Source organism: Myodes glareolus, chromosome 6 (genome assembly GCF_982192425.1).
Source record: "Myodes glareolus chromosome 6, mMyoGla1.1, whole genome shotgun sequence".
NCBI lineage: Eukaryota > Metazoa > Chordata > Mammalia > Rodentia > Cricetidae > Myodes > Myodes glareolus.
In genome coordinates, this window is record NC_142031.1 from 14,191,164 (window position 1) to 14,205,394 (window position 14,231).

The 14,231-nt window shown below is 54.4% G+C and overlaps 1 protein-coding gene across 5 annotated transcripts in view; it reads left to right on the plus strand.

The window, feature by feature from the left end:
* Arhgef10l (Rho guanine nucleotide exchange factor 10 like) overlaps positions 1 to 14,231 on the plus strand; it is a 149,573-nt gene that overhangs the window by 99,402 nt on the left and 35,940 nt on the right. For all 5 annotated transcript variants that reach the window (XM_087906958.1, XM_087906959.1, XM_087906957.1 and 2 more), the window contains 5 exons: positions 244 to 425; positions 3,191 to 3,306; positions 3,700 to 3,827; positions 5,215 to 5,315; positions 13,361 to 13,482. In XM_087906958.1, coding sequence (XP_087763084.1) covers positions 244 to 425; positions 3,191 to 3,306; positions 3,700 to 3,827; positions 5,215 to 5,315; positions 13,361 to 13,482 — 649 coding nt within the window. The remainder of the gene's footprint in view (positions 1 to 243; positions 426 to 3,190; positions 3,307 to 3,699; positions 3,828 to 5,214; positions 5,316 to 13,360; positions 13,483 to 14,231) is intronic.

Consider the following 14,231-nt stretch of genomic DNA (forward strand, 5'->3'; position numbering starts at 1 on the left):
CAGGTAGGTAGCTTGTGGCTCGGGGACTCAGGCATGTGGCGCTGGTTCTGGGCCTGGGCACCTGGTGCAATCAATGCCTTGGTGTGGGTTCCCTGCACTGCGTGGTCTCGCTTGGATTGGGCCTGAGGTCTCATTGCTTGGGCTGTCTGGAGCCTGGCTAAGCTGAGGTGCTGGGAGCTGGAGCTGTGTTGCCTCTGGGCTGGGCTGCGTCAGGCTCTCCAGTGCTCTTCTTCCCTCCCGCAGAGGCCAGCTAGAGATCAGCAGCCTGGTGCCTCTGGGGCCCAAGTACGTGGTGAAGTGGAACACAGCGTTGCCCCAGGTGCAGGTCGTGGAGGTGGGTCAGGACGGCGGGGCCTACGACAAGGACAATCTGCTCATCCAGCACGCGGGTGCCAAGAAGGCCACGGCTGCAGGGCAGGCCCAGAGTGAGTACTGCCTGGCTGCTGCCCCTCGCATGCTAAGCATATAACCTGGGCCAGGGACCAGAAGCTGGTGGGGGCTGGGCCTGGAGGGTCTTGCTATTGTACCTCAGTGGAGATCTGTGGCTTCACGGGCACAGGCTTGTCCCTGTGGTCTCATTGCTGCTGCACACCCTGCGCACATTCCCCACCCGGTGCTAGGGTCCCTCATGCTCAGCTCACACAGCGACAGAGGCCAGGTGTGAATTGACAATTAACTGCCTCCCGTGGGACCTTGGACAGGGACCTTCTGTTTGTTCCTGCTGTGCCTCCTGGTATGTTGAGGAACTAGAGATCCTCCTCTTACCCCTGATCTCCAGGGGTGCTAGGGAACTCAGGTCTGTCTGTCTGTCCTTTCCTGGGCCCATGTCTCCCCATCCTAACCCAACTTCTCAGACTCTTGGAAGACGGGAACAACTTAGAAGCCAGAGCCTCCTGCCTGGTCGCATCTCCCTCTCTGCTCTCTGCCTGCACACTGGTCACCACCACTGTACATCTGGACCACTGCAGTGGCCTCTGACTGCTTTTCTCCTTTGTCCCCTGAGTCCCCCTGTACCTTCCCTTGAGGTTATTTCAGATGGAGTATATGTTTGTAGTATGCTACTACCACCTCACTGTTCTGATGCACTAGGGGTAGAGACCCGTGTGCCCCTCTGATGTGGTTCCTTAGCCTCTCTGGGGTCCTGGCAAGGGGGTGTACCACCTTTGTCTGCAGGGTCTTCCCCAGTCCGTGCCTTTCTTGCTGTTTGAATCAAGGATGCCTGCCCTTCCTGCTCTTCCCATGCCAGTCTCTCTGATGGCCCGAGCTTGGGCCAGAGCCCCATCATGGACTCTCTAGGCCTCAGGCTGAGTTTTCTGAGGTTGCCACATTCCTCACTCTGGGAAGGGCATGGCGGTAGGTGTGTGGCAACCAGTCACATCGCATTCATAGTCCAGGAGCAAGTAGAGGTGAATGTTGGTGCTGGGTTGGCTCGCTCCTATTCGGCCCAGGGCCCCAGCCCATGGGGCTGTGCTGCCAACATTCATTCAGAGTGGGTCTGTCCACTTCAGTTAACATAATCGCCTCACAAAGCTCAGAGGTGTGTCTCCTAGACGATTCTAGATCCTGTGAAGTTGGCAGCATTCGTCATCACGACTGACAATTGGTACATGGAACCTTGGTTTCAGCCAGGGCCTTGGGCCCAGGGATACTAAACCGCAGGCCTGGCAGAGCAGAGTCCTGCGCACAGTACAAGGCACTTGAGTTTCGCTTCCCCTCCCCACCACCGCTCTGCCCACAGCCCTGCCTGGGCGCTTGCCTCACTGGCCCCCGAAACTCGGGAAATTTTGAGGCACGATTGCGACAGCTGTTCTGGCCCTCTGAGGCCGCACCAGTGTCCCCTTCCAGACCTGTGAGTGAGGTGGGAGAGGGGGGCGGCCCCTCTTGGGTGCCTTCAACCCCATTCGACTCCCTTCTTCTTGCCCACCCCCAGGCTGTTGCCATGGAAACTCCTGTGTCCCCCCACTCTGTCCCTCTGCAGCCATGTTCCTTAAGCTTGACCCCCTTGAAAGGAGAGAGGCTCTGTAGGTTCTTGGTTGGCCGTAGGTTGTTTTTTTATTAATATTATTATGCAAATATGGACACACAGAAAGCTTCTTGCATTTAACGCATGCTCTTTTAGACCTTGAACAACAGTAAAAGCCAAACAAAACACAAACTGGATAAAAATAACACTATAAGTCAGCAAATAAAATTCCTGTCTGCAGTATTAATTTGTTACGACAGGTGACATTTTGTGTTGTTGAACCCAGACTGCTCACAGGATAGATACAGCATGCTTTCCCAAGAGTGGGTTCCCCACCCCGTCCCCAGCCCACATCCTATGGGGCTGCTTATGTGGGGCTCCATCTTCCCACCAGCATCCGTCCTTTGGGCATTTTATATCTGCTAGTGAATGGCCACCATTCCGTGTGCCCCTGCTCTTCTCTGGTTCCCCACTCAGCCCCCAAGTCCTCTAAAGCCCTGACCCCAAGCAGCAGAATATGACATCAAAGTCACCATATCCTGGGGGTGTGGGATGTGCAACTGCTTCTTAACCCCCACAGTGACCCAGAGAGAGGCCTCAGCCACCTTACATAGCCCGAGAAACCATGGCTTAGTGTGTGCCACCCTGTTCCTGAGGTGGCACTCAAGGACGTCTCTGCCCACCCTGTGTCTCCTCTGTTTGTGCCACCATCAGGGCTCTGGGCCCTCTCAGTCCCCACCACGGGCTCGTCACACTGGTACCTTTCTCCCAAGCATTTTCTACCAAATGACTAATGCTCTTCCCTCCCCTGCTGTCTGCCCATCCCCCCTGGGTCACAAGACCCAAAGGAGCAGGGACCCTACCTGCATTGCGTAGCAGGTCCCTCATATGTCATTGAACAGTTTGCTGCTCATGGGCTGCTGTCAACCTCGGTACCTTTGCACATGCTCTTCCCTGGCTTGGCCGTACCCGTCGCATTCTGGCTTGGTGTAGGCGCCTCAGTTTTTCCAAGCGTGACTGATATAGTCTTTTGGCCCTTGTGAGCCTCTGTACGACTGTGGCACCATTCCACGTGCGACACCTTCCTTCTGCTGGGACCTCTCTCCCTGGTCCTATCTCCTCCAGCGTTCCCAGTGCCTCTTCTCTATGGACATGGCTTACTTTTCCCTGTCGGCAGATGCTTACCTCCCCCAGCCCCAAGGCTGAGTCCGGTGTCTTCTCTACCAGACAAGGTGTACCTGGGCCCGCCACGCCTCTTCCAGGAGCTACAGGACCTGCAGAAGGACTTGGCAGTGGTGGAGCAGATCACCCTGCTTGTCAGTACCCTGCATGGCACTTACCAGGTGGGCGTGGCCCCGGGAGTGGTGAGGGGGCGTCCCTACATGGTGCTCCTGTGCACCTTGGCTCTGAGCAGGGAGCTGTGGTAAAGGCTAGGAACCCCCTGACCCTCCCAGAAGCCTTTGCACACGTCTGACTTTGTGCGATAGTTGGAGGTCTTACAGCTCCTCCCTGACCTCTGCCCCAGGTTGCACAGCCTCTGGTCAGGAGGATGTCCCTCTTGGAGGAAGCGGCATCTGGGTGGGCTCGCATCCAGGGCTAGGAAGTCCTGAGTATAGGTGGGATTGCCTCCTCTGTGGCTAGACTATCCCCTTCCCCTGGGTGCTGTCACTGTGTTAGGACTTGTGTGGTTTGGAGCAAGCCAGGACACGGTGGTGACCCCTTTCCTCCCACACTAGAACCTGAACATGACTGTGGCCCAGGACTGGTGCTTAGCCCTGCAGAGGCTGATGCGAGTGAAGGAGGAGGAGATCCACTCAGCCAACAAGTGCCGCCTGAGGCTACTCCTGCCCGGCAAGCCCGACAAGTGAGGGGGCATCTGGGAGGGAAGGGGGTGCTCAGAGAGAGAGAGCCTGGGGCAGGACTGCTGTGAGGAGAGAGTCCACACCTGCTGAGGACCGTGCCCTGGCCAGCACCTGGCACATACTGCCAGCACCTGGCACACAGTAGGCACTCAGGATGTGAGGAGAGAGTACGCACCTGCTGTGGACTGTGCCCCGGCCAGCACCTGGCACACAGTAGGAATTTAGGAAAGAATGCACGAATGGATGAACATGTTGCTGACACCCTGGGTCAGCTTGGTTCTCTGCTGGCAGACTCAGATTCTCAGTCTCCAGTTAGTCCACCGAGTCATTCCCTCCTTCCTCACCTCAGCCTGTGGCCCCAGATCCTCTTCACAGACCCAGCCTCCCCAGTTCAAGGTCCTCTGCTCACAAAGCCTCCGCAGGAGCTGCTGGTCCCTCTCTCTCTGGGCAGAAGCCATTCTGAGGTAGCGAGGAACTGGGGCAGTGAGAGCTGGCCTTCCTCCAGCTCTGGAGGGTGTGTCTTGATGGCCTCACTTTACAAACCAGGAATTGAGGTCAGGAGGCCAGGGCCAGGCTCAGAACAGGGGCTTTGTTTGTGAAAGGAGGTGGGGTCCCTGCAGAGGGGGTTCTGGGTAGGGAAGTACTGCTGCTCGGGTGTGGGAGCAGCTGCTCCTGCAGAGACGCAGGAGGAGAGTAGGGTCCTCGCATCGAGTGTGGGAGAATGCAGTTTGGGCTCCAATCCAGGTTGTCCCCATCCCTGTTCCCATCCTCTCTCTCCCCGGCACCCTAGAGTGAGAGACACAGCTCTGCCCACCTCCCGGGGTGCCTGGGTCACTTACAGAACTCTAAATGGGTCCCAGCTGCTCCAAGGCCACCTCCTACCATCTTATCTATCCCTCTCTCCCATTGACAGTCCCCTCTCTCCCTCCCTCCCTCCCTCCCTCCATTCTTGCATCCCTCCCTCTCTCCCATCTTCCTTCTATCTTCCTTCCTTCCCTCCTTCCTTCCTCTTTTCCTTACTGCGTGTGTCCACTCTGCAACCATCTCCCGAGTGACTGCCCTGTGCCACGAGCTGGGGATAGACAGCGTGAGGTCCTTTCCCCCTCCATGGAATGCTGGCAGGTGGTGATGCCAGGATCTTAGCTGGGCATAAAGCCAGGGCTGTTGGAGGTCTGGGACTGGGCTACCAAGAATGGCTTATGTCCTCTAGCCAGGTACCCCTGCCCATCACAGAGAGTGGGAGGAGGTTCCCCCAAGGTGCTGGCCACAGTCCTCTAGGAACATGGTTCAAAAAAGAACCACGGTGAACCAAGGCCTTCCGAGGCCTACAGGGGAGCTGAGCTTCTCTGCCAGGCACCCATGGGTCCTGTCTCATCTTGCCCTCCACAGGTCTGGCCGCCCCATCAGCTTCATGGTGGTCTTCATCACACCGAACCCCCTGAGCAAGATTTCCTGGGTCAACAGGTTGCACCTGGCGAAGATCGGACTCAGTGAGTACAGCCCAGGGCAGTTGTAGGGAAGGAGGTTGAGCGTGTGAGCCCACGGTGGTCAGTGAGGCAAGGGCATTTCCCAGTGGGAGGGAGTGAAACCATGCAGAAATGCCTGGAGCTCAGTTCCAAACCTTGGACCAGTCTCTTTCTCTCTCAACTCCCCTCCGACTTGACACAGAGTGAATTAGCAGCTACCAGGGCCCCAGAGAGGGCAATGCCTAGGGGATGAGTGCCAAGCCTTCCTGGTGTCCAGAGGTGCCGGCTGCCTGCCTACTGACCAGCTGTGGGAGAGCACACGCTGGCGGTGCCCAGTTGGCACTGAAGGATATCTCAGTACAGGAAAATAAATAGCAGGCTGGACTCAGCTGATCCTAGCCAAAGGCCTCCTTAGTGCCCAGCATGGTGGCATATGCAATAATCCTAGCACTTGGGAGGCTGAGGCAGGAGGATTTGGAGTTCAAGTCTAGTCTTAGCTGCAGAGCAAAGCTGGAACCGGTTTGGGTTACAGGAGACCCGCGGCTTAAAAAACTCAAATAAACAAAAAATAAACTGGAAACCTTTATATGACTGTTTCCACCTATGCACCCGTTAGTACTGATACAGAGTAGTCAGTGGGTGACTATAGAATGCTGCCGGTGTAGCAGATACTTGTAAACTTCCACATACATCTACACCATTGTTCACAAGCTCCCTGAGGTAGGGCTGTTGAGAACTTCTTTTTTTAATCATTGAGGACTCAGGCCCAGAGAGGTGCAGTAACTTTTGTGAAGTCACACAGCAGAAAGGGGTAGATGTACGATTGAGATACCGGGCATTGTGCCCCCGGAAGCCCAGGCCACCACCCTGTCCCTCTGTCCTATCCCTGCCATTTTCCTGTTGGTTTTGCTACTTGGCATCTTGGATAGTCAGAAGTTCTGTATGAAAGAAAGCCAGCTGATACTGGGACTGTTTCTTTACCTACAAACAAAGACTGTGCCTTCATTTCCTGGCCTCCCAGACTCGAACAATCATATAAAAACTATATTAATTACAGCACTGCTTGTCCAATGGCTCAGGCATATTCCTAACTAGCTCTGATATCTTAAATTAACCTGTTTCTATTAATCTATGTATCGCCACGAGGCTGTGCCTTACTGGTAAGGTTTTGGCATCTTTCTCCTTCGGTAGCTACATGACGTCTCCCTGGATCTGCCTTCTTTTTCTCTGAATTCAGTTTAGTTTTCCCACCTAGCTATATTCTGCCCTACCATAGGCCAAAGCAGCTTCCTTATTAACCAATGGTAATAAAACATATCCACAGCATACAGACGGGAATCCCACATTATTTATCTTTACTGTGCATAAATGTACTTTTTAATATTTATGTATGGGTTTTATGTCTATGCACCACATGCATGCAGGGTTCTCAGAGGCCAGAAAAAGCCATCAGAACCCCTGGAACTAAAGTCACAAATGGTTGTGAGCCATCATACGGGTGCTGAGAATCAAACCTGGGTCCTCTGGAAGAATAGCTGGTGCTCTTGACCTCAAAGCCATCTCTCCAGCCATTCCTACAGATTTAGAAAACATTTTTGAATCAGGAGTCAAGGCCTTTGTTTCTGGGGCTCATTAACTGAGCTAGACTGGACGGCCAGCAAGCCCCAGGGATCTCTGCCTCTTTCACTTAAATGCTGCAATTGCAAGCACAGATAACCGTTCCCAACTTGTTTGTTTCGAGCCAGGGTCTCCCCATGCAGCCCTGGCTGTCCTGGAACTCCCTCACTATGGAGACCAGGCTGGCCTTGAAGTTACAGAGATCCACCTGCCTCTGTTTCCCATGTGCTGGGATTAAAGGTCTGTGCCACTACACCGGGGGTTCCCCCCCCCCTTTTTTAATGTGTCCTTTGGGAATAATGGAACTTGTGCTTGTAAGGCAGGTACCTTATGGACTGAGCCATCCTCTGGCAAAACTCAGAAGGCCTTCTGCTCTTGAGGAACTTCAGTTTGAGCTGGACAGGTGGACATTAAGTGAGGTGCCGGATGGTGAAGTGGGGCCATGTGGCTGTCACTGAGTGTGAGGGCTGCACCAGGGAATAGCCATGGGAAGATCTGGGCCAAGTGATGCAGGCGTGTGCATCACAAGTGTGCAGGTCTTGGGGCAGCTGGTTCACAGTGGCCAGAGAGGGCAGGGCATGGGGGTGAGGAAGTCAAAGAAGTAGGTAGTAGTGGTGTTCTGTAGGGCAGGGATGAGGCTTGCAGGGTGTGCAGGAGGAGGCCTGTGCTCTGGTTGTGCCCTGAAGGTTTTCACTGAAACGTGGGAACCTGGGAGGTCGCAGTTGGGTTTCCATCCAAGTGAGCCATTCTGCTGCTGTGCACAGGGCCTTGGAGGAGCAGATGCAGAGGGGGATGGGGTGGGGAAGGGGGTGTGGCTCTGGAGGAGCTGTCCCAGCTTGGTCAGTGTCCTAGGCTAGGCCTGGTGTAGCTTAGAACTCTGCCTTGTCCACAGAGGGTGGAGGGAGGGCTTTGAGAGCTGTACCATGTGATCTGACCCTTGGAAGGGCTGAGGGGGTTCCCCTACTGGGCCTTGGAGGTGGGAACACACTGCCTTCCCTATTATACATGACTTCAGTGTTGGACAGACCCAGGGTAAGCCCTTCCTCCCTCCCAGTCTCCCTGCCGGCCTGCCCTTCTGCCCCCTCCCACCTCCCCTGCCTCCCTGCTCCTGCTCCCTGCCCCCCTCCTCCCTAGGGGCCTTCTGTCTTCCTGTTCCCCTAACCCTCTTCCTTCCCTTTTATTTCCTCCTTCCTTCCCTCCTCCTTCCCCTCTTCCTTCCCTTCCGCTGTCAGGAGGGAACTAGGGTGTCACACGCTCTAGGGAGGCGTTTGCCCTGTGTAATGCCCTCAGTATTCCTTCTCCTTCCACTAGGAGCCGGGCCTCCTTGAGCTGAATTTACTCTGTGACCCAGGCAGGCTTTGAACTCACCATCCTCCCAGGTCAGCTTCCTGAGTACTTGGGACACAGGTCCAAGCTCCTGGGCTAGGCTTTCCAGGAAAATGGACTTCCTGTTTGAACCTGATGCTCTGCAGAGCTGGACTGGTGTGCTGGGCCTGGCACTGACTGAAGCAGGTGCCTGGGCAGCCTGTGGACCGCCATATCTTCACACAGCTTTGCTTGGCAACCTCAGTAGGGCAATCATTTGAAATTACATCTGAATGCCTGGGTCTCCTGGGGGCTTGAATGGTTTCTTTTCATTTTGCTGCATTTTTTGTTTGTTTGTGTGTGTGTGTGTGTGTGTGTGTGTGTGTGTGTGTGTGTAGGTGTGCAAGGAGCAGAACCATGTTAAAGATGTGGCACTCCTGTATTATATTTAATTTTCTTCTGTGTATAGCGAGCCAGGATGGTAATCTGAAGACTGAGAAAGGAGAGGGACGGGAGAGACTTTGATTTAGCGTTACCCCATGGTCCTGGGAAAGGCAACCTTCTCCCTGAGCCCCAGTTTTCCCACCCATGACCAGACTAGATCTCGAAGGGCCCTTGTTCATTGTTCGTAGGGTCTCGGGTGCCCTAGAAGGTTCAGAAGGTGACTAGGGACAGGTCTTACACCATGTGACTTGGGGCCAGATGGCCTTGTTAGGTTCATAGTTCCAAGGCTTCTGAGCTGGGTTGTCCTGCAAGCTGTTTAGCTTCCAGCCCTGGGGGAATCAGAGAGTAAGGACCATGCAGGTGCTTTAGGTGATGGGGTTCTGGTGAGAGTGCTTGGGATGTGGGGGCAGCCCTGCATCTGGGAGTAGAGCCTCACACAATTGTACAGAGCTGGGTCACAGTCCCTTCCCACGCATCATAGCTGGTAGCCTCCATTCATAGACTTGGTAGATGGTGCACAGGGAAGGCTCCAGATAAGAAAGGAAAGGTTGGGGCTCTCGGGGTCCTGCACCCCAGTTCTCAAGGCTGTACTCTTCTGGTCCTCATATTCTCAGGCTCCAGAACCTCTCCCACTGACAGCTCTCCAGAGACGGTCTGGGTGTGACAAGCCCTACCCATGCCCATACTCACAGCAGCATCGGAGGTTTGGGCCAGGGGTCTGCATGCAACCTGGCGGCCTCCCTGCCTCTCATTTCTGGTCTGATCTCCCAACCCCGTCTTGGCAGCTACCCACCACTGATGCCTACCTCCTCCTGAGCATGCGGCCTGGGAAGCCTTGGACCGTGTCCTAAATCTATCTCCATTAACCCTGCAAACCACCCCAGGGCTGGGATCCCGAAGCCAGTGGTTCTCAACCTTCCTAACGCTGTGACCCTTTAATGCAGTTCCTCATGTTGTGGTGACCCCCTAACCGTAAAACCATTTTTGTTGCTGGTTCATAACTGTGATTTTGTTACTGTTGTGAATTGTAATGTAAATATCTGTGTTTTCTGATGGTCTTAGGTGACCCCTGTAAAAGGGTCCTTCAGCCCTCCCAAAAGGGATCATGACCCACAGGTTGAGAACCGCTTTCTCAAGCTCTCTGGATATGGTTGCCTTGTTCTTTGGGATGGGGGACAAGACTCTACATCCCAGCTGGGAAGTTGTGGCCTTCAGTTGGCTTCCCTGGATGGCATCGACATGGCTTAGAGGAAGGATGCCTGACTTGGCCACTGTGACGGTGACTAATTAGGGGCGTGTGACAGGGTCTTGAAGACAGCTGTGGTTCTGGAAACTTTGAGAGAAGTGGGTCCGCGATGGTGAACACCTCACCCTGGAAGCTGAGCACAGAGCAGGCTAGAGGTGGCTCGGCCCCTTGCCATGGTGTTCAAAGGAAGGGCGGTGACTAGAAATGGCCACTCTTTCTCCAGGGCCTGGTATATCCTGTGCCTCGTATGTATTCTTTCTAGGCTCCCCAACAACTTCAGACGACTGGAATTCTGTCCCTATTTCTAGACGAGGCAACAGGTTCAGTGTCATGCAGTGAGCTGATGGCTGGGTTAGGTTGTACCTAGGGTGATTCTAGCAGACTGGAGATGGTTCCTGGGAAGAGGGGGGGTTCAGCTCAGTGACTCTGGAGCTCCAGGAGCGAGCGCTGACAAACACGGCCCTAAATAAGCCTCTGCTTAGCACCAGCTGGAATCACGGCTGTGCCGTCAGTGCCTCTCCTGAATGTCACTTACCCCAAGTGGGCTTTCAGTGTTCAGTGGCCACCGCCGCTCTGGTTTGTGACAGGAACAATGGCGGTGGCAGATGGGGAGCCTCGACGCCATTTTCTCTTAATGTTCCCAGTGGCATGCAAGAAAGGCGCCATCTGGAAGGAGAAGGTCAGATCGTTAAAAATATATGTGTAATAAATTGCCAAGGCGTGATGGGCTGTGGGTGTGCAGGGGAAAGGAGGGAGGGAGGAGTTGGAGTGAGGTTTGGGGGTGGGGGCCATGCGTTCACCTGTCTGGCTGTCAGGTGGGTGAGCGCCACGGGTCTCCTGCCCAGCAGGGGAGGGTCTGTTTGGTTGTGAGTTCCCTGAGGGCATCTCGAATTGTGTCTTGTTTATTTACCACTGGGCCTTAACTGAGAGGCTGCAGGGTGGCCCATTTCCCACGGTGGCCTGGGCAAGCTGTGTGACATGCCCCGTGGCATAGAGTCTTCATTTTAGCTTCCCCAGCGTAGAGGGGATGGAGGTCCTCAGAGGGAGGATGCAAGGATGGAGTATTTGGTGTGTATTGCCCTGAAGTTGTCCTGTGTCTGGTGGGTCTCTCACACTCTGGCTTTTCCACTCCCTCTTTTCCGTGGCAAGGCTGGGTTTTATGGGGCAGTTTCCAGGGTCTGGAGTGTGAAGGATCTTTTCTGGGCCCATTAGGAAACATAGTCAGTGCTGAGCCCTTTAGGCAGGGGTAGGACCCCTCGGGGTAACCAGCCAGCCTTTGTGTGTTAAAGGAAGCGTCCAGATTTTCAAGGCATGGTCACCTGCGTGTTTCACTCCATCTCCTCTGGCCCAGCTGGGCTTTGGGCAGGGCCACTCTCGGGGGGTGGTTCCTCCTTGCACATGTCAGCCTGGCATCGTTTCTTTCACAAAAGGGAGTCATATTGACGGGATATGTTAGACACCCATGCAAAATCAGGCTCCAGGAGAAAGATTATGTTCAGGTTGCCCCTGGTTATTGGTGCGTGGTCTGTAGAATGGCTGGTTCTGTGTGCGTGGTTGTGTAGGAAGGGCGTGGAGGGAAAATTTTGGCCCTCACCGGTCATTGGTGTTACAGAGAACCTCCTGCCCCCACGTGCATGCACTCACACACAGGGGCGCACACACAGGCTCACACACGGGTGCACACACAGGCTCACACGCAGGCTCACACACAGGCACACACACAGGAACAGAGAAGCCCGTGGAAGAGCAGAGCTAGCTTTCAGTTACAGTAGATCATGCCTCCTGAATTCATCTTGAGTTGAACACGTCTGAAGGGGAAACTGCATTTAACCTCTGACCTCCCACACTTCGCAGTTTAGCACAGTTGACCTTTGACACGGTCAGGTCATTTCCATTAGCCCTGGGTTGGGCAGAAACACAGGAAACAAAGCCCCTTCCTTAATCAAGTGTGTGTGCCTCGTGTATATAAATAGGTGAGATGCAGCTTAGCTGTGGAACGCTTGTCCTGGAATGCCTGACAGACACACACACATGCATGAATACACACACACACACACACACACACACTGATGGGTGTTGGGAAATGTGATAAGATCCAAAAAGGCAACATCCAGAAATGCCTGGTGTGGTGAACTGAAGGGTTCCGTTGTTCATCTTGGGTGACCTGGCTGTCCAGCGTCCTGAGAGATGGTGCCTCCTAGAGTCCATCCAGGGAAAAATCAAAGCTCAGAATCACAGACTGGTCTCTGCTTTCAGATGAGTGTGAAGACACCGAGGGAAATGAGTCAGAGTCTTCAGTGAGTCTCCAAAGGAGGTTGCCATAGCAAGGGGGGTCAGAAAGGGCTCCTCAGAGGAGGCTACCCGTGAGGAGAGCCCCGGCTGCCCTCCTCAGCGTCAAGTGCAAAAGCTGGGATAGATTTGCCTCCCACTTCTTTAATGTTAAGCCCAAGGCATCTGACTCAGTTCTTGTAAACAAGGAACTTTTCATGTCTTGTTCTAACACAGTGAAGGCATGGTTATCAACCCCGCTCTCCTGCACAGACAACCGCACGTGGTCCAGACCTGGACCTCACTATGTAGCTAAGGATGACCTTGAACGTTTGATCCTCCTGCCTCCATTTCTGAGGACTGGACTGTGGGTGTGTACCTCCACACCTGGTCCATTCCTCACTGGGGATGGAACCCAGGGCCTCTTGCATGTTGGGTGAATGCTCCACCAACTGAGCCACATCTAGAGCCTCACGGTCTCCCCTCCTCATTTCTCCTTTCCTTTCTTTTATGTGTGATGCATGTGTATATATGACTGAACTCACCTGCATAGGCATATGTGAAGGCCCGAAGTTGAGATTGTATGCCTTTCCTCTGTCACTCTTCCCCTTGACTCTTGAAGCAAGGTCTCTCTTTGAATTTGGATCGCAATTATTTGTTTGTTTATTTATTCATTATTTTATTTATTCATTCATTCGTTTGTTGGCTAAACTCGATGGTCATGGAGCCCCTAAGATCTGTCTGTCTGTCTGTCCGTCTCTACCTGCTGTCCTGGGGTTTCGGGTTCTCACTTTCACACCCAGCTTTTACATGGGTACCAGGGATCTGAGCTCAGGTCCCCATGATTGCCCAGCAAGTACTTTATCTACTGACCCTCTCCCCTGCCCACCAGCAGAGGAATTGAGGCTCGAGAGGTTGGGGTGTCCTCACAGGTTGCTCAATAGTAGAGTCAGGCTGGGATTCTGTTCTCAGGTGTCCCAGATCCTGTGGTCCAGAGCCAACTCCATAGACTGAGGCTGGGCTTCATCTCAGACCAACAGGCATGTGGGGTGGGGCACTGATCAGGGCAGAAGGTCACCATGGGACCCGGCCTGCTGAGGTCTGTGGTGACGCTCAGGGCTGAGGGTCAGTTACTACCTGCTGGGGCTCACACTCACTAGCTCTGCCCACCCCCTTCCTCTCGCTGCAGGGGAGGAGAACCAGCCAGGATGGCTGTGTCCTGACGAGGACAGGAAAAGCAAAGCCCCATTCTGGTGCCCCATCCTGGCCTGCTGCGTCCCTGCCTTCTCCTCCCGGGCCCTCAGCCTGCAGGTGAGTGGACCTGGCACATGGTAACTGTGGCGGCCCTGCCTAGCCTGGGAGAACCAGTGCCCAGGTAGCGCCCACTGCAGCTGGAGAGGCTCAGCATCTCAGTCCAGCTGAATGACCCAGGGGCCTAGAAAGGGTGCTTGTGAAAGACCCGCATGGGTCATGGGGTGGAAAATTCCATTATTTTATTATAGAGAATGCCAGCAACCTCATCTGTTGAAGGCCTGACTCGGGACTGTGCCCGAGATGATGCCACCAGGCCAGTGCTGACTTTGGTGGCGACTGCCCTTATCCTGGGATGCTCCGGGGTCATCCCGCCCTCTCACTTGCCCACGATGCTCTTCTTGTGTTTAGCTGCACTTCTTGCAATAGTGATTAGAACAGAATTTCACAGGAGATAGAAGCCCAGACAGGTCTTCCAGAATGACAGCCAATAGAGGGGTCGGTCCGACATGATGACAGTCTCTGTGGTATTAACCACCAGGAAGCTCGCCCCTACCCCATCCGTCACTTGTCCCTTATGTCCTGGCAGAGCCCACCCCTCCATCTGGAGCATCTCCCAAGCAGATGAGGACCCTGAGCTCTGGGCCGGGCGAGCGAGCGTGGGACCCAGCACAGATAAATAGTCGCAGGAGCCGTGCGGGCTGGGCTGTAGACTGGGGCTCTAAGAGCTGAAAGAGCCACCCATGCGATGTAAGTTCATCGTTCATTCCTTTATTCATCTGTCCGTTCGCAGGTCATCTCTGTATGCT